The sequence below is a fragment of the Anolis sagrei genome, chromosome 12 (assembly GCF_037176765.1).
Source record: "Anolis sagrei isolate rAnoSag1 chromosome 12, rAnoSag1.mat, whole genome shotgun sequence".
NCBI lineage: Eukaryota > Metazoa > Chordata > Lepidosauria > Squamata > Dactyloidae > Anolis > Anolis sagrei.
Genome location: NC_090032.1, coordinates 13,900,191 through 13,924,930, shown reverse-complemented (window position 1 = coordinate 13,924,930; position 24,740 = coordinate 13,900,191). Strand labels below are relative to the sequence as shown.

Genomic DNA, 24,740 nt, shown 5'->3' with positions numbered 1-24,740 from the left:
TGGATGACCATCTGTCAGGGGTGATTTGAATGCAATATTCCTGCTTCTTGGCAGAATGGGGTTGGACTGGATGGCCCATGAGGTCTCTTCCAATTCTTTGATTCTATGAAAAGGGGGCCGGACTGGATGGCCTTTGGGGTTCTCTACCAACTGTAATGTAACATAGACTGCCTGGGAGCCTGAGGCTATCTGGCCATCTGTCTGGAGGGCTTTCATGGTGTCTTCCTTTATGGCAATAGGGGGCAGGACTGGATGGCCTTTGGGGTTCCCTTCTAACTGGAATGTAATATAGACAGCCTGGGAGCCTGAGGCTGCCTGGCCATCTGTCTGGAGGGCTTGAAGGTGTCTTTATGGCAAAAGGGGGCCAGACTGGATGGCCTTTGAGGTTCTATAGACAGCCTGGGAGCCTGAGACTGTCTTGCCATCTGTCTGGAGGGCTTTGATGATGTCTTCCTTTATGGCAACAGGGGGCCGGATTGGATGGCCTTTGGGGTTCCATAGACAGCCTAGAAGTCTGAGGCTGTCTGGCCATCTGTCTGGAGGGCTTTGATGATGTCTTCCTTTATCGTCAACAGGGGCTGGACTGGATGGCCTTTGCAGTTCCCTTCTAACTGGAATGTAATATAGACAGACTGGAAGTCTGTCTATATTACATTGAGGCTGTCTGGCCATCTGTCTGGAGGGCTTTAATGGTGTCTTCCTTTATGGCAACAGGGAGCTGGACTGGATGGCCTTTGGGGTTCTATAGACAGCCTCGAAGTCTGAGGTGGCCTGGCCATCTGTCTGGAGGGCTTGATGGTGCCTTTCTTTGTGGCAAAAGAGGGCCGGACTGGATGGCCCTTTGGGTTCTATAGACAGCCTCGAAGTCTGAGGCGGCCTGGCCATCTGTCTGGAGGGCTTTGATGGTGCCTTCCTTTGTGGCAAAAGAGGGCCGGACTGGATGGCCTTTGGGTTCCATAGACAGCCTGGAGTCTGAGGCTGTCTGGCCATCTGTCTGGAGGGCTTTGATGGTGTCTTCCTTTGTGGCAACAGGGGGCTGGACTGGATGGCCTTTGGGGTTCCATAGACAGCCTGGAAGTCTGAGGCTGTCTGGCCATCTGTCTGGAGGGCTTTGATGGTGCCTTCCTTTATGGCAAAAGGGGGCTGACTGGATGGCCTTTGGAGTCTCTTCCAATGTTGTGATTCTATGAGGCTGTACTGCTATCTGTCGGGAGGGCTTGAATGGTGCCTTCCTTTGTGGCAACAGAGGTTGGACTAGATGGCCTTTGGGGTTCCCTACCAACTGGAATGTAATATAGCAGGCATGGGCAAACTTGGGCCCTCCAGGTGTTTTGGACTTCAACTCCCTGTTAGGAATTGTGGGAGTTGAAGTCCAAAACCCCTGGAGGGCCCAAGTTTGCCCATGGCTGCAATCGAGTCTTCCTGGGAGTGTGTGACCTCTTCCTGTGTCCCTTTAAAGAGGAAGCCAATCAGGGCTCCGCCCCGGCGCCTACGTCATCGCCCCGCCCCTTCGGTGAGCCAGCCCCGCCCCTGCATTGCCGGCTCACCTTTCGAAGATGGCGGCGGTGGGGCCTGGGGGGGTCCTTGGGTGGGGCTGAACTCCGGCGTCTCGGCCAGGAAGACTTCCAGCACCCCGGCTACAAGGCCGGGCCCGGTCCGGAGAAGAGGGAAGGCTGCAAGGAGGGTGAGCAGTCCATATGCTTTCCTATATTTACACCAGCAGAGAGGGAGGGGGCTTCTCTTTGGATCAAGTGCCCCAGGATTGATTGATTGATTGATGTCTGTCTGTCAGCCCTTTGGGGAGATAGAAGGGTGAAACCAAGGGAAGGTCAGTACAAGGGCTCCCATAATAGGCATTGGAGTCCCCTCCTTCTCTGGAGGTCTTTAAGCAGAGGCTGGATGGCCATCTGTTGGGAGGGCTTTGATGGTGTCTCCTTGCAACCTACTGGATGGCCCTTGAGTTCTCTTCCAACTCTAAAATTATGTAATTATTATTATTATTTATTAGAAAAATATTATTATTTAATAATAATTTAATTATTATTATTTAAAATATTAAATAATTAATAATAATTATAAATTAATTAAATTAATAATAATAATAATAATAATAATAACAAGCAGAGGCTGGATGGCCATCTGTTGGGAGGGCTTTGATGGTGTCTCTTTGCAACCGACTGGATGGCCCTTGAGTTCTCTTCCAACTCTGAAATTATGTAATTATTATTATTTATTAGAAAAATATTATTATTATAAAAATATTATTATTTAATAATAATTTTATTATTATTATTTAAAATATTAAATAATTAATAATTAATTATTATTATTTTATAATAATTATTATACAATTATTATTATTTATAATAATAAGGTTGATGAGGATGGAGTCTCCTTCCCTGGATGGCCATCTGTCAAGAGGGCTTTGATGGTGTCTCCTTGCAACTGACTGGATGGCCCTTGAGTTCTCTTCCAACTCTAAAATTATGTAATAATAATAATAAGGATGATGAGGATGGAGTCTCCTTCACTGGGTGGCCATCTGTTGGGAGGGCTTTGATGGTGTCTCCTTGCAACTGACTGGATGGCCCTTGAGTTCTCTTCCAACTCCAAAATTATGTAATAATAATAATAATTTATAATAATAAGGATGATGAGGATGGAGTCTCCTTCCCTGGATGGCCATCTGTTGGGAGGGCTTTGATGGTGTCTCCTTGCAACTGACTGGATGGCCCTTGAGTTCTCTTCCAACTCCAAAATTATGTAATAATAATAATAATTTATAATAATAAGGATGATGAGGGTGGAGTCTCCTTCCCTGGATGGCCATCTGTTGGGAGGGCTTTGATGGTGTCTCCTTGCAACTGACTGGATGGCCCTTGAGTTCTCTTCCAACTCCAAAATTATGTAATAATAATAATAATTTATAATAATAAGGATGATGAGGGTGGAGTCTCCTTCCCTGGATGGCCATCTGTCAAGAGGGCTTTGATGGTGTCTCCTTGCAACTGACTGGATGGCCCTTGAGTTCTCTTCCAACTCCAAAATTATGTAATAATAATAATAATTTATAATAATAAGGATGATGAGGATGGAGTCTCCTTCCCTGGATGGCCATCTGTCAAGAGGGCTTTGATGGTGTTTTCCTACCCGGCAGAATGTGGTTCGGCCGGATGACCCTTGGGCTCTTCTAGGATAATTCTCTGATTCAGAGGATAGATGGTCATCTGTCGGGAGGGATTTGATTGTGTTTTCCTGCCTGGATGTCCCTTGGTTTGTTCTAGGATTGGATAATTCTCTGATTGACAAGCTGGAATGTATCCAGAGGAGGGCGACTAAAATGATCAAGGGTCTGGAGAACAAGGCCTATGAGGAGCGGCTTAAGGAGCTGGGCATGTTTAGCCTGAAGAAGAGAAGGCTGAGAGGGGATATGATAGCCATGTATAAATATGTGAGAGGAAGCCACAGGGAGGAGGGAGCAAGCTTGTTTTCTGCTTCCTTGGAGACTAGGACGCGGAACAATGGCTTCAAACTACAAGAGAGGAGATTCCATCTGAACATGAGGAAGAACTTCCTGACTGTGAGAGCCGTTCAGCAGTGGAACTCTCTGCCCCGGAGTGTGGTGGAGGCTCCTTCTTGGGAGGCTTTTAAACAGAGGCTGGATGGCATCTGTCAGGGGTGATTTGAATGCAATATTCCTGCTTCTTGGCAGAATGGGGTTGGACTGGATGGCCCATGAGGTCTCTTCCAACTCTTTGATTCTATGATTCTATTATTCAGAGGCTGAATGGTCATCTGTTGGGAGGGATTTCATGGGGTCTTCTTGCCTGGCAGAACGGGGCTTCATCTGGATGACCCTTGGGCTCTTCTAGGATAATTTTCTGATTCAGAGGCTAGATGGTCATCTGTCGGTAGGGATTTGATGGTGTCTTCCTGCCTGGCAGAACGGGGCTTCATCTGGATGACCCTTGGGCTCTTCTAGGATTGGATAATTCTCTGATTCAGAGGCTAAATGGTCATCTGTCGGGAGGGATTTGATGGAGTCTTCCTGCATGGCAGAATGGGGTTCGTTTGGATGTCCCTTGGACTTTTCTAGGATTGGATAATTCTCTGATTCAGAGGCTAAACGGTCATCTGTTGGGAGGGATTTGATGGGGTCTTCCTGCCTGGCAGAAAGACCCCATCAAATCCCTGGCCCCCATCCAGTCGAGGCCAGCCCCGACTGGATGACCCTTAGACTCTTCCACTTCTAGGATTCGATAGTAGTAGTAATAATAATAATAATAATAATAATAATAATAATAAATACTGTAATTCAGAGGCTGGGTGGCCATCTCTTGGGAGGACTTTGAAGGTGCCTTCCTGCCTGGTGGAAGACACCTTCAAAGTCATAGAATCATAGAACCATAGAGTTGGAAGAGCCCTCATGGGCCATCCAGTCCAACCCCATTCTGCCAAGAAGCAGGAATATTGCATTCAAATCACCCCTGACAGATGGCCATCCAGCCCCTGTTTAAAAGCTTCCAAAGAAGGAGCCTCCACCACATTCTGGGGCAGAGAGTTCCACTGCTGAACGGCTCTCACAGTCAGGAAGTTCTTCCTCATGTCCTCCCAAGAGATGGCCACCCCGCCTCTGAATCACAATATTTATTATTATTATTATTATTATTATTATTATTATTATTATTATTATTATTGAATCCTAGAAGTGGAAGAGTTTGTTTGGACTGAGTCTCTCAGTCTAGGATCCATCCAATCCACTGATTAATCAATTGATCAATTCCTTACACTTCCTTACACGGCAGAATGGAGTCGGACTGGCCCTTGGGGGCGTCTGTTTCAGGTTGAACAGGTTGAGATGTGATGCGATAGTCATTGAAAAACTAGAGGAAAACTAGGATGTCTTGCAAAAAACAAAGTTTGGCCAGTTTAATAAACTTTTCCCATGTTTTGATGATAGAACCAATTAGGAAATGATAACGCAGGTACAAAAATCTACTACATGTTGTTGTTGTTTAAAAGGTCAACCCAAGTATTGTTGTTCTGCAAACAAGCTGCTCTGCTTTCTTCTAGGGGCGCCCCTCTCCTGTCTCTCCCGGTGGGAAGGAGGCCTCTCCGCCCCCAGCATCATGCTCCGTCGGGTTCTGGACCGGCCGTGCACCTTGGCCCTCCTCATCGGCTTCCAGTTTGCCTTCATGGCCTACTTCTCTCTGGGCGGCTTCCGGAACCTGGCCTCCTTCTTTGGGCACGAGGCCAGCCCCGCCTTCGACTACTCCCGCACCCACGACGTCTACACCAACCTCAGCCTCTTGCCCCAGCAGCCCTGGCCGGGCAGCGGACCCCTCCACGCCCTCCCTTTCTGCCCGGAGCGCTCGCCGTACCTCCGTGAGTCCAAACTGTGCGGCTAGTGAAAGAAACAAAGGGCTACTGTATTCAGAGCCAGGGCACAAAAGCATAAGGAGTTAGTGATCGGGCAGGCGAAAGGCTCTGAAGGGGTTCCTCTGTAAAGAAATTCTAATTATTAAATTATTATTATTACTAGCCATCCCCTGCCACGCATTGCTGTGGCCCACTCTGGTGGTCATGTTTTTTTTACTCCTGTTTACTAGGCTTGGGCAATCCATGGTTGTAAATGGTTCTAAAGTACTTACAGAACTAAAGTTCTGGTGGTGAAAATTTCAGAACTCTAACAAAACTTTCAAAATTTAATTATTATTTAATTATTGGTGATTTTAATGACAGAACCAATTAGGAACTGCCATTTATTATGAAATTTTGAAAGTTTTGTTAGAGTTCTGAAATTTTCACCACCAGAACTTTAGTTTTGTAAGTACTTTAGAACCATTTAGAACCAGGGATTGCCCAAGCCTATTGTTTACCTGTCATGATTTATAAAGAATGAATAATGATAGCCTCTAGTATTTTAGGTTAATCATCCTATTATTTATTTTATTTATTTATTTACTGCATTTGTAGACCGCCGTTCTCAGCCCTAGAGCGACTCACGGCGGTGTACAACATATAAAAAACAATTTGCTCGGGGGTCGCATAACTAGTTATAATAATAATAGTTATTATTATTATCATTATTACTATTATTATTTAAAGTATAATCTATATAAATAAAAATGTAATGTTCGTTTGTGGTATTCACAGAACTCAAAAACCACTGGACGAATTGACACCAAATTTGGACACAAGTTACCTAACAACCCAATGTATGTCCTTCACTCAAAAACATTGATTTCATCATTTGGGAGTTGTAGTTGCTGGGATTTATAGTTCGCCTACAATCAAAGAGCATTCTGAACCCCACCGACAATAGTGGCACACAGTTCTCCCATTACCAACAGAAAATACTGGAAGGGTTTGGTGGGCAGTGTCCTTTGGTTTTGGAGTTGTAGTTCACCTACATCCAGAGATCACTGTGAACTCAAGCAATGATGGATCTGGACCAAACTCTACATGAATACTAAATATGTCCAAATGTGAATGCTGGTAGAGTTTGGGGAAAATATAAGTTGTAGTTGCTGGGATTTATAGTTCACTTACAATCAAAGAGCATCCTGAGCCCCACCAACGATGGAATTGGACCAAACTTGGCACACAGTTCTCCCATGACCAACAGAAAATACTGGAAGGGTTTGGTGGCAGTGTCCTTTGGTTTTGGAGTTGTAGTTCTCCTACATCCAGGGATCACTGTGGACTCAAACAATGGTGGATCTGGACCAAAGTCTACACGAATACTCAATATGCCCAAATGTGAACACTGGTAGAGTTTGGGGAAAAGAGAATCTTGACATTCAGGAGTTGTAGTTGCTGGGATTTATAGTTCACCTACAATCACAGAGCATTCTGAATCCCACCAACGATAGAATTGGGTCAAACCTCCCACACAGAACCCCCATATGGGCCACAGCAATGCGTAGCAGGGGAAGGCTAGTTATAATTATAAAGTTCTTGCTGTTTAATCAACACTTTTCATGTTTTATGATCAAACCAATTAGTAAATGGTATTTATAACCCAGGGAAAAAATGTGTTACAGAGTGATAAGCGCTCAACCTTTTTGAACCCAGACTGCCTGCCTGATGATCCTCCTGTCGTTGTCTTCCTCTCTCAGTCGGTCCCCTGACGGTGAGCTTCAGCCGGGTGCCAACGCTGGAGCAGATTCAGGAGAAGAACCCGGCCGTGGCCCAAGGGGGCAGGTACCGCCCGGCTGCCTGCGAGTCTCGTTCCCGCACCGCCATCATCATTCCGCACCGCAACCGGGAGACACACCTCCGCCACCTGCTGTACTACCTGCACCCCTTTCTTCAGCGGCAGCAGCTACAGTATGGCATCTACGTTGTCCATCAGGTGAGTTTGCATGTAGGTGGAGTGACTCCAGGTATTTATTTATTTACGACTTTTATATGCCGCCCTTCTCACCCCAAAGGGAGCTTACAAGATAGATGGATGGATGGATGGATAGATAGATAGATAGATACACACATATACATACATACATACATACATACAATATATTATATTATTAGCATAGTACAATATTAGTATTAAATATTACTATATTGCACTATACCATTGTATTGTAATATTAGTAATATTACATGTAATATAAATATATAATTATAATATTGTAATATTATTAATAGTATAGTAATAGTATATTACATCTATATATATATATATAAATGCTCTGTGTGTAATGAGTATTTTAAAAACAAAAGAACCAATGAACGAAATCACACCAAATTTGGCAACAAAACGTCTCACAACACAAGAAGTGACCATCACTCAAAAAAAATTATGATTTTGTCATTTTGGAGTTGTAGTTGCTGGGATTTATAGTTCAACTACAATCAAAGAGCATTCTGAACTCCATAAATGATGGAATTGAACCAAACTTGGCACACAGAACTCCCATGAGCACCAGAAAATAGTGGAAGGGTTTGGTGGGCGTTGACCTTGAGTTTGGGAGTTGTAGTTCACCTACATCCAGAGAGCACTGTGGACTCAAACAATGTGATCACCACCAACCATAACATTATTTTCATTCCTACTTCAGAACTGTAATTTTGCTACTGTTATGAATTGTTTACTGGACCAAATTTGGCACCAATACCCAATACACCCAAATCTGAATACTGGTGGGGTTGGGGGGTTGTTGTTTTGTCATTTGGGAGTTGTAGTTGCTGGGATTTATAGTACACCTACAACCAGAGAGCATTAATAAAATTGAATGAAATGAACCAAACTTGGCACAAAGAACTCCCACAACCAACAGAAATTACTGGAAGGGTTTGGTGGGCATTGACCTAGAGTTCTGGAGTTGTAGTTCGCCTACATCCAGATGGAACCGTGGACTCAAATCATGATGGATCTGGACAAATACACAATATGCCCAAATGTGATCACTGGTGGAGTTTGGGGAAAATAGAGCTTGACATTTGGAAGTTGTAGTTGCTGGGATTTATAGTTCACCTACAATCAAAGAGAATTCTAAACCCCATGAACGATAAAATTGGGCCAAACTTCTTACATAGGGCCCCCATCAACAACAGAAAATACTGTGTTTTCTTATGGTCTTTGGCAACCCCTCTGACACCCCCTTGCGACCCCCCAAGGTTCCCGACCCCCAGGTTGAGAAACCCTGCAATATATTATATTATTAGTAAAGACATGTTTGCCTCATTCCTGCCAGTATCCTGAGGAATACTCACCCACCATTCTTGCCTCCTCATTTCCTTCAGGGAATTTTGGTATTTATTGTTATTGTTATTGTTATTGTTATTATTATATAAAAAACAACATCTTGACCAACATCAAAGCCCCCATTTAACTTGAGGACCTCTTGCTGGGCCAGCTCCATAAATAGAAGCAGCATAATTTACAGCTGGTAATCTGGCCAAAGGAAGTTGATACTGCTACTATGACACAGATGGAGCAACACCCGGAAAAAAAATCCCATTCTGCCAGAAAATAAGACACCATGAAAGCACTCCCAACAGATGGCCATCTGTCCTCTGGATCATAGAATCCTAGAGTTGGAAGAAACCGCAAAGGCCATCCAGTCCAATCCCATTCTTCCATTCAGGAAGACATAATCTTCCGATCATAACCAACTGCCGCTCTGGGGCCAGAGTGAAGAAGGGGAGCCTGGGCGGCACAGTTCCACTATGTCTCCTGGGTCATCAGTTGGGAGCCCTCCCCCCAGCAACAATATAGTAATATATAATACTAATATTGTGCTTTTCTAATAATATGATTATATATGCATATAATATTGATAATAATATTATAATGTAATACAATCTAATACTAATAATAATGCAATATAATAATTCCAATCAGCCTACTCACCAGGGGGGAGGGGTTTCAAATGGGTCAGGTGCCATTGAGGTGGTGTGGGGAAGGAGGAAGGTCGGTCACTCTCTATCCAGGGAGAAGTGCAACAGAGTTCTTGCGACCCTGGAGAAGGTTAGGTCTCCATGACAGACCACCCCCCCCCCCCCCCCGGACTCAAGATCCTGCTCCTGAATGCCAGATCTGTCAGCAGTAAGACATCTGTCATTCAGGACTTGATCCTGGATGAGGAGGCAGATGTGGTGTGCATCACCAAGACGTGGTTGGATGACTTGGGGTGGGGGTGGGGTAAACCTTACCCAGCTATGTCCACCAGGTTTCGGGGTGCATCAACAGGCTAGGTTTGGGAGGAGGGGTCACAGTGATCTTTCGGCAGTCCATCACCCTGATCAGATGCACCGTTCCACAATCTCCAAGGTTCAAGTGTGTCTACTTGAAGGTGGGAGCCCGAGACAGCCTGGGGATCCTGCTGGTATACCATCCACCCCGCGACCCAGCAGTTTCCCTGTCTGAGCTAGCAGAAGTGCTCTCAAATTTGGCCTTGGCCTCCCAACAACTTTTAGTTTTGGGAGACTTTAACATCCACGCTGAGACCACATTGACAGGCGCAGCTCAGGATTTCATGGTTGCCATGATGACCATGGGGCTGACTCAAGTAATATCTGGCCCCATAAATCAGGTGGGACACACATTGGACCTTGTTTTTATTGTGGACGGTGGGATGGTCAGAGTGGAAGAGCAAAACATTCTCCCATTGTCATGGTCTGACCACCATCTGATCTGTTTAAGATTAGCCGCCCCCTCTAACCACCTCAGAGGTGGTAGACCCATTAAGATGGTCCGCCCCAGGAGGACTCCTGAGGTCTCTTGGGGATCTTCGTGTCCTGGAGACTGACAATCCTGTCAACACCCTTGTTGATCGCTATAATAGTGAGATGGCCAGGGCAATTGACACGATTGCTCCCGAACGTTTTCTCTTGTTGCGCAGAACCACAGCGACTCCTTGGTTCACTGAGGAGCTGGTTGTGATGAAGCGCTGGAGGAGGAGTCTAGAGTGCATCTGGAGGAAATCTCGCGACATATCTGACCAAGCATGAGCTAAAGCCGCTATAAGGGCTTACTCCGCGGCTTTGCGAGCAGCCAAGAAAGCATTCTCAACTGCTCGCATAGCGTCTGCAGCAAATAGACCTTCAGAGTTGTTCCGAGTTGTTGGGGAGTTCCTCCGGCCTCCTAAGGTTGGGGAGCTTCCTGACGACTCTGCAACTCGGTGCAGCGATTTTGCACACCATTTGGCAGGCAAAGTTGCTCAGATACGACTTGAGCTGGACTCCAGTTTAAACGCAGTGCCAGATGAGGTAACCAAGGAATCTGTCTGTTCCATCTTATGGGATTCTTTCCATCTTGTTCTTCCTGATGACATGGAGGGGATCCTTAGGACGGTGAGGGCGACCACTTGCACTCTGGATTGTTGCCCTTCCTGGCTTGTTAAACTGGCCAGAGAGGGGTTGTTGGACTGGTTTGTTGCAATAATAAATGCTTCACTGGGCCAAGGGAAATTTCTGTCCTGCCTTAAGCAGGCAGTGGTAAAACCTCTATTAAAGAAGGCCTCCCTTGACCCGACCAACTACAGACCAATTTCCAACCTCCCTTTTCTGGGCAAGGTTCTGGAGCAGGTGGTCGCCTCGCAGCTCCAGGGATTCCTCGATTACACCGATTTTCTGGATCGTTCGCAGTCTGGCTTCAGGCCTGGACACAGTACCGAGACGGCTTTGGTTGCCTTGGTGGATGACCTCCGCAGGGAACTGGATAGGGGGAGTTTGACCATGCTTGTTCTCTTGGATATCTCAACATCTTTCGATATCATCAACCATGGTATCCTTCTGGGGAGACTCGCTGGGATGGGACTCGGGGTCACGGTTGTACTGTGGCTCCTGTCCTTCCTGGAGGGTCATTCCCAGTGGGTGAAGCTGGGGGACTCCTGCTCGGACCCCTGGCTGTGTCGTCTTCTTCTCTTGTGGTTCACTCGACCTTTGATCCTTCTGCAGGCTGGGAATGCCACTTTCAACCGAGCCAAGCTCCTGAATGTGGGAGTGAAGGAGGCCTTGAAGGACGAGGAGTGGAACTGCCTCTTTGTCCACGACGTGGACCTCATCCCAGAGAACGACCACAATCTCTACGTTTGTGACCCCTGGAGCCCTAAACACGTCTCCATCGCCATGAACAAGTTTGGCTACAGGTGAGAGAATGGCATGGGGTGGGGACAGTAACGGGGAGATGCTTGTCTGCTCTTAAGCATACGCCAGCATTTTAGGTGGATTAGGAATCAGCTAGTTTCTCCTGTAATATTTATTTATTTATTATTTACAGCTTTTATATTCCGCCCTTCTCACCTCGCAGGGGACTCAGGGCAGATTACAGTGTACACATATATGGCAAACATTTAATGCCAATTTTTGACATACAAACAAATATAGACAGAGGCTATTTAACTTTTTCTGGCCGCCAGGGGAGCTGTCGCTTTCATCGTCCATCTCCGACGCTGATGAATCACTACCGCATTCCCCGCATGCTTCCCCGTTAGAATGCTTTGCTGGAGTCTTCTTTATGGCCTCATAAATCAGGTCATTTAGCCTCCCCACACTTTAAGGTGGTACCTAATTTTCCTACTTGACAGACGCAACTGTTTTTTGGGTTGCAAAGGTCGACAACAGGCTACACACAATTGGTTGACTTTGAACTCATGACCTTTTGGTCCGAGTGATCTTAATGCAGCTGACACTCAGCCAGCTGCGCCACAATCCCGGTGCCCAGTAATAGCCAGTAAGAGTGCCTAAAGCTTTGGAAAGCCTCTGTTCGACCATTTCAAATCTCCCTGCTTGAGTGGTGATGGCACAGTCGTCAGCATAGATGAAACTCTCTATCCCATCTGGCAGTGGCTGACTTGCAGCATGCAACCAAATGATCATAATGATATAGTGATAATAATGATAATAATAACAATAATAATATACCAGTAGTAATTAAATAATAATAATAATAATAATCATCATCATCATCATCATCAAATGGAACTCTGAAAAAGGAGACAAAGGAGGGCCTGTTTCTGGCAGCCCAAGAACAAGCCATTAGAACCAATGCCTTCATGGCCAGAATTGAAAAGTCAACGACAGATCCCAAATGTAGACTCTACTTACTTATTTACTTACTTACTTAGGCAATCCCTCATTGGCTGAGTAGGATAGTCTTCCAGGATCAGTATTCTGGTGGGTCCATAGGTGGCTGTGAAGCCCTATTCTTGACCTGCATCTTCTCGCGCAGTGAGGTCATTGGTTTCCAGGTGGAAGGTGTTCCTGGTTGGGTTTGGTCTGACGCACCTTCCTCTTGGCACGTTTCTCTCTTTCATCCTCCATTCATGCCTCTTCAAATTCTACAGCACTGCTGGTCACAGCTGACCTCCAGCTGGAGCACTCAAGGGCCAGGGCTTCTCAGTTCTCAGTGTCTGTACCAGAGTTTTTAAGGTTGGCTTTGAGCCCATCTTTCAATCTCTTTTCCTGACCACCAACATTCCGTTTTCCGTTCTTGACTTCGGATTAGAGCAACGGCTTTGGGAGATGGTGGTCAGGCATCCGGACAACGTGGCCGGCCCAGCAGAGTTGATGGCAGAGGACCATCACTTCAGTGCTGGTGGTCTTTGCTTCTTCTTCCAGCACGCTGACGTTTCACCGCCTATCTTCCCAAGAGATTTGCAGGATTTTCCAGGAGTTGCATGTGACATCTGTAGACAGTCCATGTTTCGCAGGCATATAACGGGGTTGGAAGGACAATACCTTTATAGACAAGCACCTTGGTCTCCCTACGGATGTCCTGGTCCTCAAATACTTTCTGCTTCATTTGGAAAAATGCTGCACTCGCTTCAATGCTGGTGATATTTGTTTCTTCCAGCATGCTGACATTTGTCCACTTGTCTTCCCAAGGGATTTGCAGGATAATCAAATAATAATAATAATAATAATAATAATAATAATAATAATAGTTCTAGTGGAAATCATTGTTTTTTTTACTCTTGTTTACCTGTGATGATTTATAAAGAATGAATAATGATAGCCTCTAGTATTATAGCTTAATCATCCTATTATTATTACTATTATTATTTAAAGTATAATCTATATAAATAAAAATGTAATGTTCGTTTGTGGGATTAACAGAACTCAAAAACCACTGGACGAATTGACACCAAATTTGGACACAAGACACCTAACAACCCAAGATATGTCCTTCACTCAAAAAATTGATTTTGTCATTTGGGAGTTGTAGCTGCTGGGATTTATAGTTCACCTACAATCAAAGAGCATTCTGAACCCCACCAACGATGGAATTGAACTAAACTTGGCACACAGTTCTCCCATGACCAACAGAAAATACTGAAAGGGTTTGGTGGCAGAGTCCTTTGGTTTTGGAGTTGTAGTTCACCTACATCCAGAGGTCACTGTGGACTCAAACAATGATGGATCTGGACCAAACTACACGAATACTCAATATGCCCAAATGTGGAGTTTGGGGGAAATAGACTCTTGATATTTGGGAGTTGTAGTTGCTGGGATTTATAGTTCACCTACAATCACAGAGCATTCTGAACCCCACCAACGATAGAAGTGGGCCAAACCTCCCACACAAAACCCCCATGTGGGCCACAGCAATGCGTGGCAGGGGATGGCTAATAATAATAATAATAATAATAACAACAATAGGACAATTAAGCTAAAATACTAGAGGCTATCATTACTCATAAATCATCACAGGTAAACAAGAGTTAAAAAAACCCAATGATTTCTACTAGAACTATTATTATTATTATTATTATTATTATTATTATTATTCTTTCTACTAGAATTCTTGTTCTCCTGGCTACCTGGAATGATGCATCATTATATTATATATATGTAATGGACAATGATGGAGAGTGTCTCATCATATGCAAAGTGATCTTGTATTGTTTTAGAGATTGAGAGAATGACATTGGTAGCATAAGTCAAAGGATGTGTCACAGAATCGTATGCAAAGGGAGCTTACATCACCATAGAGAACATCTCAGGATGCCAACTCCGTTTTCAAAAGCGAATGGTGCTGCCTTTGTTCTCAAAGGTGATTCAAGCTGCCTTTGCATATGATTCTCTGATCCACCCTTTGCCTTGCAGACTTCTCTCTCTCCCTCTTTGAAGGCAGCAGGCTAATTGGCCTTCTCTCTGTGTCCAGCCTTCCCTATTTGCAGTACTTTGGCGGTGTGTCGGCTCTCACTCCGGAGCAGTACCTGAAGATCAATGGCTTCCCCAATGAATACTGGGGTTGGGGAGGAGAGGATGACGACATTGCCACCAGGTGAGTCTCCGTTTGCCACCGTCTCCCTTCTCAGATGTATTTTCTTGGGCCTTGTTTGTGTCTAAGGCTTCTGGGTCACAATCCATCCTCTCTCCCATTTGTGTGACACTTTGGCACCTGGCTCAGTAGGATCTCCAAAGCCAGGTGATGCCGATACAGGTGGGCCATGGATTGGTTATCATCCTGTTTCTTGGAAATCTTACTCAAACATGCTTATACTTTGTATGGCAAATACTGCTTTACACTCCCAAATGCATCTTGTCAAGCTTAAGGGCTAGAAACTTGTTTTCAAAAGTAGCTGCAGCTCAGCTTTAAGGCTCCATCTAAGCTGCCATATAATGTAGTTTGAAATTGCATTGTGTGGTCAGTGTAGATAGATATTTAACTGCATTATATGAGTCTACATAGGCTTGGGCTGGATACCTCCAGCCCAACGATAGCAGTCAAGTAGTAGTGAGATTTTAAAATTGATTTATCAGACAGGGAAATATAGAAAAATAATCCCACCAAATTATAACGATGACACCTCCACAACTGACTAGCTCACCAAAATATAGAGGGAGTATGGTGGTTGAACCCACTGTCTATTTAAAACTTAGGAACTGGGGACCACTGGAACTGAGAGACTTAAAATGATTCCTCAAAAGATTTCTGCTGCCACCATATTAATAATAAACAGGCTGAGGTATTATTGAGAGGTTGTTCAGTAACACACTCTGTGTCACTATAGTTTTTCTTAGAGGCTGTTAAAAGCTGGCTTGAATAATGCTTTGGCCACAAAGGTATTCACACTGAGGCTGGTATAAGTTGATAAAAATAACAAGAACGTTTATTGAACAGGCTTGAAATATTCAGGTACAAATACTTAATGGTTTCAGTAAAATACTAGGAGCATAGTGTCTAGATCTAGGGAAGTAATGCTACCCCTCTAGTCTGCTTTGGTTAGACCACACCTGGAATATTGTGTCCAATTCTGGGCACCACAATTCAAGAGAGATATTGACAAGCTGGAATGTGTCCAGAGGAGAGTGACTAAAATGATCAAGGGTCTGGAGAACTGCCCTATGAGGAGCAGCTTAAGGAGCTGGGCATGTTTAGCCTGAAGAAGAGAAGGCTGAGAGGAGATATGATAGCCATGTATAAATATGTGAGAGGAAGCCACAGGGAGGAGGGAGCAAGCTTGTTTTCTGCTTCCTTGGAGACTAGGACAAGGAACAATGGCTTCAAACTACAGGAAAGGAGATTCCATCTGAACACGAGGAAGAACTTCCTGACTGTGAGAGCCGTTCAGCAGTGGAACTCTCTGCCCCGGAGTGTGGTGGAGGCTCCTTCTTTGGAAGCTTTTAAACAGATGGCTGGATGGCCATCTGTCATGGGTGATTTGAATGCAATATTCCTGCTTCTTGGCAGAATGAGGTTGGACTGGATGGCCCATGAGGTCTCTTCCAACTCTTGGATTCTATGACTCTATGACTCTGGTTGCGTTTGAGTAAAGATCTTAAAAACTTCTGGGTTTCAGTTAGTAAGTTTAGCAGTTCTGTGCCACCGGGGGCTCCATTTTGGATACCTTCAATATTTTGGACCTTCTTTAGCACTAGAGTCTTCCTCTCATCTCATTTTGTTGTGTTTGTATTGCGATACAGGTTTCCAGCCAGAAACCCCAGTCTTTGGTTGCTGTGAGGTTTCTGGACTGTAGGGCCCTGTTCCAGAAGCATTCTCTCCTGACGTTTCACCTCCATCTGTGACAGGCATCCTCAGAGGTTGTGAGGTACCTCTGAGGATGCTCTGCCATAGATGAGGATGAAACGTCAGGAGAAAATGCTTCTGGAACATGGCCAGACAGCCCAGGAAACTCAAACAACCCAGTGATTCCGGCCATGAAAGCCTTTGACAACACAACCCCAATCTTATTCCATTTCCTTATTTCATTTGCCATGTGCTTCTTTGTTTCCATCATCATCGTTTCTTTTTTTTTCTCTTTCTTTCTCCATTCCGCCTTATGCTCTCTCTCTCTCTTTTGGATCATTGCATGCTCATTTCCCCTTCCCATACAGAATGGGTCATTCAGGTAAGCTGGAACGACAACAAAACTGTATATAAGTCTCATTTAAAGGCAGAAGTCCACTATAGACCAAAAAGTAATACAGTTATATACTCACAATAATGTATCTCATATCTATGCTTAAACATTCAATGTACTGGGTTGTTGTAGGTTTTTTCAGGCTATATGGCCATGTTCTAGAGGCATTTTCTCCTGATGTTTCACCTGCATCTATGGCAAGAGGTAGTGAAGTCTAATGTGTGTCCCAAGGTGGCACCGATGGGGAGAAGAAGGACTCAGAACTGGGCCAAGTTTCATTGCTTTCCGTCCACAGGAAGTGGGTCAGGGGAAATCTTTCATAGGTTATATCAAAAGCACTGGAACGACTTCTCCGTGAATATGGCACCTTAAAAATAGGTCTTATTATTAGCAACAACAAGAACAACAAATCCTTGCAACATATAGTTTTAAAGTTATCCAGTAATAAACAATGGCAAATTTGGATTGGATTGGATTGGATAGATAGACAGACAAATAGACAGATAGGCAATGGAAGAAGGCATGGCTATTTATTTATCGTGTCCGGAACAAACCAAACAGTCGTATTGCATGTTTTAACAAACAAACAAACAAAACACAAAGTTTGCAAGCTTGGTAGTTGATTAAATGTCCTTTGACCAGTAGCTGGCCACTTGGAGTGCCTCTGGTGTTGCCGCAAGAAGGTCCTCCATTGTGCATGTGGCAGGGCTCAGGGTGCATTGCAGCAAGTGGTCTGTGGTTTGCTCCTCTCCACACTCGCATGTCATGGATTCCACTTTGTGGCCCCATTTCTGAAGGTTGGCTCTGCATCTCGTGGTGCCAGAGCGAAGTCTGTTCAGCGCCTTCCAAATCGCCCAGTTTTCTGTGTGCCCAGGGGGGAGTCTCTCATTTGGTATCAGCCATTGGTTGAGGTTCTGGGTTTAAGCCTGCCACTTTTGGACTCTCGCTTGCTGAGGTGTTCCAGCGAGTGTCTCCGTAGATCTTAGAGAACTATTTCTTGATTTAAGTCATTGATGTGCTGGCTGATACCCAAACGGGATGAGCTGGAGATGTCACTGCCTTGGTCCTTTCACTATTGGCTGCTACTTCCTGGCGGATGTCAGGTGGTGCAATTCCGGCTAGACAGTGTAATTTCTTTAGTGGTGTAGGGTGCAGATAATGCAGCATGTCTCATTAAGAGCCACATCCACAGGGGATGAGCTGGAGATGTATTGATTGTTTTTGTTGTCACCTTTGTTTACTGATGTACTGTGGGCTTGGCCGCATCGAGTCCCTTGGGGAGATGGTAGCGGGGTATAAAGTTGTTGTTATTATTATTATTATTATTATTATTATTATTATTATTATTATGTCACTGCCTTGGTCCTTTCACTATTGACTGCTACTTCCCGACGGATGTCAGCCGGCAATACCGGCTAAGCAGTGTAATTGCATGGATAATAAAATGTGAATGTAGCTCTGATGGGCATGCCCAAGGATTTTGCACTCTCTTCCTCAGTTGTGCCGATGTAATGAATTTAGCAAAGAGTGTCCATCCATCCCTATGGCAACTCTTCCTTCTTCCTCAGCAGGGCAAGCATTACATCCTTTTTCTTCTCTCTCGGCTCAAACTTACTTCTGAGCCGAGCCAGGAGAAAGGGAAGGTTGGCATCTTAGGCTCAGGAAGTTGGTTCGTGTGTCTGGCCTTCATCGCTTCTTCGATTTGGAAGGCAAGCCATTGTGAGAAAGAGAAAGAGCCCTAAAATATCCTAATGCCCTTGCCTTGCCTTGTTGCTCCTCCCAGAGTGCGTCTGGCTGGCATGAAGATCGCCCGGCCTCCAGTTTCCATCGGACACTATAAGATGGTGAGGCATAAAGGAGACAAAGGCAATGAGGAGAACCCACACAGGTATGTTGTTGTTATTCTTCTTTGCAATTGATTCAAATGGAACAGCTTCCTGGCCGTAAGAGCTGTTTGGCAGCAGAATATGCTCCCTGTGAGTGGAGGTTTTGAAACAGAGGCTGGATGGCAATCTGTCGGGAGGGCTGGCAGAATAGGGTTGGACTGGACGGTTTCACGAACAACAGATAGCAGCCGGGCTTTCTATTTTTTTCCCATATATTCTATATATTCTATATTCTATATATTTTTTTTATTTATTAGCCATCCCCTGCCGCGCATTGCTGTGGCCCACATGGGGGTTCTGTGTGGGAGGTTTGGCCCAATTCTATCATTGGTGGGATTCAGGATGCTCTGTGATTGTAGGTGAACTATAAATCCCAGCAACTCCAACTCCCAAATGTCAAGATTATATTTTCCCTAAACTCTACCAGTGTTTACATCTGGGCATATGGAGTATTTGTGTAGAGTTTGGTCCAGATCCATCATTGTTTGAGTCCACAGTGATCCCTGGATGTAGGTGAACTATAACTCCAAAATCAAAGGATACTGCCCACCAAACCCAGTATTTTCTGTTGGTCATGGGAGAACTAAGCCAAGTTTAGTTCAATTCCATCGTTGGTGGGGTTCAGAATGCTCTTTGATTGTAGGTGAACTATAAATCCCAGCAACTACAACTCCCAAATGACAAAATCAATTTTTTTAAGTGAAGGACATGCATTGGGTTGTTAGGCGTCTTGTGTCCAAATTTGGTGTCAATTCGTCCAGTGGTTTTTGAGTTCTGTTAATCCCAGAAACAAACATTACATTTTTATTTATATAGACTAGCTGTACCCCCATGCTTTGCTGTGGCCAACCTTCTCTCTTTCTCTTCTTCTTTCCCTCCTTCCTTCACTCCCTCTTTCCTTCCTTCCTTCCTTCCTTCCTTCCTTCCTTCCTTCCTTCCTTCCTGTCTTTCCTTCTCTTCTTCCTTCCTTCTCTCTTTCCCTCCTTCCCCCTTTTTCTTTCTCTTCTGCTGTCTCTCTTTTCTTCCTTCTCTCTTTCCTTCCCTCCCTTTCTCTACATCTTCCCCCCTTCCTTTGTTCCCTCTTTCCTTCCTTCTTTCCCTTTTTTCCTTCTCTCCTTCCTTCTTTCTCTAACTTTCCTTCCTTCTCCCTTTTTCTTTCCCTCTCTCTTTCTCTCCTTCCTTCCTTCTCTACCTCCTTCCTTCCTTCCTTCCTTCCTTCCTTCTCTCTTTGCTTCCATGCTTCCTTCTCCCTTTCCTTGTTTGTTTGTTTCTTTTCTCCCCTTTCCTCCCTCTTTCTTCCCTTTTTTCATTTAGCTTTTTGGGGCTTTTTAAGTCCCTTCTGCTGTGTTTTTCAGTGTTTTTATGAGTGAAGGACATACGTTGGGTTGTTAGGTGTCTTGTGTCCAAATTTGGTGTCAATTCGTCCAGTGGTTTTTGAGTTCTGTTAATCCCACAAACGAACATTACATTTTTATTTATATAGATTACACACACACAGCTACACTAATATTTCTTCAATTACAAAACGCCATCAGCGCACCCTATTTTCAGTATCGCCAGCAACAAAGAAATACATGGGATGCACCTACGATTCTAAGACGCACTCCTTTTTTAGATAAGTCCATCTTATCTTTTTTAGATAAGTCCATCCCCGGCTGGCGGGGACGAGGGACAGGGCCTTCTTAGTGGTGGCCCCTCGGCTGTGGAACGCCCTTCCCATGGACATTAGATCAGCCCCCTCGTTAATGGTGTTTCGAAGAAAACTGAAAACCTGGTTATTTGAACAGGCGTTCGGATAAACAGTGCAATGAATATAATGAATATAGGAAAACGGAATTACGGATGACGAATTGAATCACGATTCTAGTTACGAGACGTTAATGTGTTGTTTATTGATGTGTCATTACTTTGTATATTATGCTGTTAATGTTTTTTTAAATATTGTATGTTGTTAGGATTGACTTTTTGCTCTTGTTGTGAACCGCGTTGAGTCGCCTACGGGCTGAGAAACTGCGGTATACAAGCAAAGTAAATAAATAAATAAAATAAATTGGGGGTGGAGTGGAATGGGTCTTCGAATTGAAGAAATACACTGGATTTTGAGTGGCATTCCTGTAAGACTGTAGGTTTTATATAGCAATATTAAATGATCACTCACAAGGCGGTTTTGCTTGGAAATGAATATATTGCTTGTTTCTCTGCAGCAAAGAAAGACACGACTGACTTTTCCCCACCACCACTTCCTTTTATACACCTTTCCTGCCCACCTCCCCCCTCTTCTCTGTTTCCTTATTAGAGCTTGTTGCTTCACAAGTTCCAATACAAGGTTTCCAGCGCCTTCAGCTGGCTTCACAATGTCAAAGAGAGGAAACTGAGGCAGCCAGGATGATTCAGTCAGGATGTCACAGAGGGAATTTGTGATGTTCAATGTATTGTCGAAGGCTTTCATGGCCGGGATCACTGGGTTGTTGTAGGTTTTTCCGGGCTATATGGCCATGTTCTGGAGGCAATTTTTCTCCTGACGTTTTGCCTGCATCTATGGCAAGCATCCTCAGAGGTAGTGAGGTCTGTTGGAAGTAGGAAAAATGGGTTTATATATCTGTGGAATGACCAGGGTGAGACAAAGGACTTTTGTTTGCTGGGGCTAGATGTGAATGTTTCAGCTGATCACCTTGATTTGCATTCAATGGCCTGGAAGCGCCTGGGGGGAATCTTTTGTTGAGAGGTGTTAAGATGTGCCTGTTTGTTTCCCCTCTGTTGTTTTGCTGTTGTAATTTTTGAGTTTTTTTTTAATACTGGTAGCCAGATTTTGTTCATCTTCATGGTTTCCTCCTTTCTGTTGAAATTGTCCACATGCTTGTGGATTTCAATGGCGTCTCTGTGTAGTCTGACATGGTGGTTGTGAGAGTGGTGCAGCATTTCTGTGTTCTCAAATAACATGCTGTGTCCAGGCTGGTTCATCAGGTGCTCTGCTATAGCTGATTTCTCTGGTTGGAGTAGTCTGCAGTGCCTTTCATGTTCCTTGATGCGTGTCTGGGCACTGAAGATGAACAAAATCTGGCTACCAGTATTAAAAAACTCAAAAATCACAACAGCAAAACAACAGAGGGGAAACAAACAGGCACATAAAATCACTCTCAACAAGAGATTCCCCCCAGGTGCTTCCAGGCCATTGAATGCAAATCAAGGTGATCAGCTGAAACATTCACACCTAGCTCCAGCAGACAAGAGTCCTTTGTCCCACCCTGGTCATTCCACAGATATATAAACCCATTTTTCCTACTTCCAACAGACCTCACTACCTCTGAGGATGCTTGCCATAGATGCAGGCGAAACGTCAGGAGAAAAATTGCCTCCAGAACATGACCATATAGCCCGGAAAAACCTACAACAACCCAGTGATCCCGGCCATGAAAGCCTTCGACAATACATTGAACATCACAAATTCCCTCCGTGACATCCTGACTGAATCATCCTGGCTGCCTCAGTTGACCATATAGCCCGGAAAAACCTACAACAACCCAATTTGTGATGTCTTTGTGCTGTCAGAAATTGACTCCTGACAGTTCCTCTTTGTGTCTCTCCCTCTCCACTTGTAGGTTTGACCTCCTGATTCGGACACACCGGGCCTGGACTCAGGACGGGATGAACTCCCTGACCTACAATCTCCTGTCCAAGGAGCTGCTCCCGCTTTACACCAACATCACGGCTGACATTGGCTCCAACCCGCGAGCCACCAAAGGCGGGAAGGACTCCTTGCCGGGCCTCCGCGTGAAGAACTTCCAGAGTGGGAGCAACCACGACTTCCGGGAGGAGATGCTCCGCAAGACACCCTTCGCCAAGCTCTCCCAGGCCATGGGTTGGGGGGAAGCGACCATCCAAGCCCTGCTGGATGCTGGGAAGAAGGAGAAGCCCAAAGCAGGGACAGAATCCCCCAGTAACGTCAGGACAGGATCCCCCAGTAACGTCAGGATGGCAGTCAAGGAAGCACCAAAGCACACAGAAGAGGGTCGGGAAGAGAAGCAGCAGCTGGACTCAGGCTCTTCCAGGGATTTGGTCGCATCCACAACGCTCTGGAAGACGAGAAGCAATCACACTGGTTGAAAGACCTTGGATTGAAGGAAGGAAGTGGGCCCGAGCGCTCCGAGCCACAACCAGCCTCTATGTCTAGACCCAAATTATTAGGCATTGTGGAGACTCTCCTGATGTGAATTACGCACTTATGGGCCTGGTTTGCCCAATTTAGTCGACAGAAATCCCATTGGGAAGGTACTCCCGTGTTTCCTTCTCTTTACTGGTGGGCTCCCTTTCGGCAAGCAGGAAACGTTGATTACGACTTCCTGCAAGAGAGGAATCTTTTGTAAGCGGCTCAGGGTTGCAGTCACTCATTGGTTCTCTAGATTCACTTTATTGAAGGGTGATAAAGCGTGTGTGCGTGTGTTGCTGTGGAATGGTGGGGTGTCCCAAATGAGATAAACAGCCCATTGTATGTGGATGAATTGGGGAACTAGGTTTCACACAAGCAAGGGTATATCGTTCCTGCAAAGGCCTGGACCTCATCACAAACTGTCGGTTCTGGGCCTGGCTCCTACTACTGACAAATTACTTCACAGAGAGGACCAGGAAGGATATTATGGAATAACCAGACTGTTTTGGGTCCTTAGTTGGACTCCTCCCACCAGGCAAATGGATTTGGAGACGAAAGCAGGCCCTGATCTTGGCTTTGCCTCTCCTCTCGCACTCCATGGGCACATCGAAGAGGAGAGAGGATCCCTCAATCAACTTGACTTCTGTGGAAGAGGCAAGGCCCCAAATCCTTCCAAAGGCCCGTGCGGATCCCACCAACCAGAGTGCAGTCCAAGCAATGACTTCGGCAAATGCACTGGACCAGTACCGGCTGTGCCACTGTTCAGTGCCTTTGGCTCCTTCGAACCAAGCCTGGTTTAATGCTGGAACCTTAGCACCAGCGAGAAATCCATGCCAAGATGATGACTAGTTTGGAGCGTAATCATGTCCTTTTTCCCCTCTTGAGCAATAATCTTTCGTCCTCAGAAAGTTGCTGTAGACTCAGTTCCACGTCTGTGACGGCGACCACTCGAGCTGGAAAATGGCCTCCTTGGACATTTTGGATATTGGGTTCATAGGTCGCAATCACTAGGACTCCAAAAATGCTGGAATGTAGAAGGTTAACAGGAATAGAAGTCGTAGCTCTATGGTGTTGGGCAGCTAACTACAGAAGAGTCTCGCTTATCTGACATTTAGGATATATCAGATTTTAGGTCACAATCACTACCACTCCAAAAATGCTGGAAAGTAGAGGGTTAGCAGGAACAGAATTCATAGCTCTATGGTGTTGGGCACCTAACTACAGAAGAGTCTCGCTTATCCGACCTTCGCTTATCCAACGTTTAGGAGATAATGGGTTTATAGGTTGCAATGACTACCACTCCAAAAATGCTGGAAAGTAGAGGGTTAGCAGGAACAGAATTCATAGCTCTATGGTGTTGGGCACCTAACTACAGAAGAGTCTCGCTTATCCGACCTTTGCTTATCCAACATTTAGAAGATATTGGGTTTATAGGTCACAATCACTACGACTCCAAAAATGCTGGAATGTAGAAGGTTAGCAGGAACAGAAGTTGTAGCTCTATGGTGTTGGGCAGCTAACTACAGAAGAGTCTCGCTTATCTGACATTTAGGATATATCAGATTTTAGGTCACAATCATTACCACTCTAAAAATGCTGGAAAGTAGAGGGTTAGCAAGAACAGAAGTTATAGCTCTATGGTGTTTGGCACCTAACTACAGTAGAGTCTTGCTTATCCGACCTTCGCTTATCCAACGTTTAGGAGATAATGGGTTTATAGGTTGCAATGACTACCACTCCAAAAATGCTGGAAAGTAGAGCGTTAGCAGGAACAGAATTCATAGCTCTATGGTGTTGGGCACCTAACTACAGTAGAGTCTCGCTTATCCGACCTTTGCTTATCCAACATTTAGAAGATATTGGGTTTATAGGTCACAATCACTAGGA

General features: G+C 44.9%; 1 protein-coding gene across 1 annotated transcript; it reads left to right on the top strand.

The window, feature by feature from the left end:
- Positions 1-1,438: 1,438 nt before the first annotated feature.
- On the top strand, positions 1,439-23,136 carry B4GALT3 (beta-1,4-galactosyltransferase 3). The gene is made up of 7 exons (XM_060758300.2): positions 1,439-1,684; positions 5,074-5,385; positions 7,122-7,357; positions 11,410-11,600; positions 14,618-14,740; positions 18,604-18,708; positions 22,306-23,136. Exons 2-7 carry the CDS (start codon positions 5,130-5,132, stop codon positions 22,808-22,810), a joined length of 1,416 nt encoding a protein of 471 aa, XP_060614283.2. The 5' UTR covers positions 1,439-1,684; positions 5,074-5,129; the 3' UTR covers positions 22,811-23,136.
- The last annotated feature ends 1,604 nt before the right edge of the window (positions 23,137-24,740 follow it).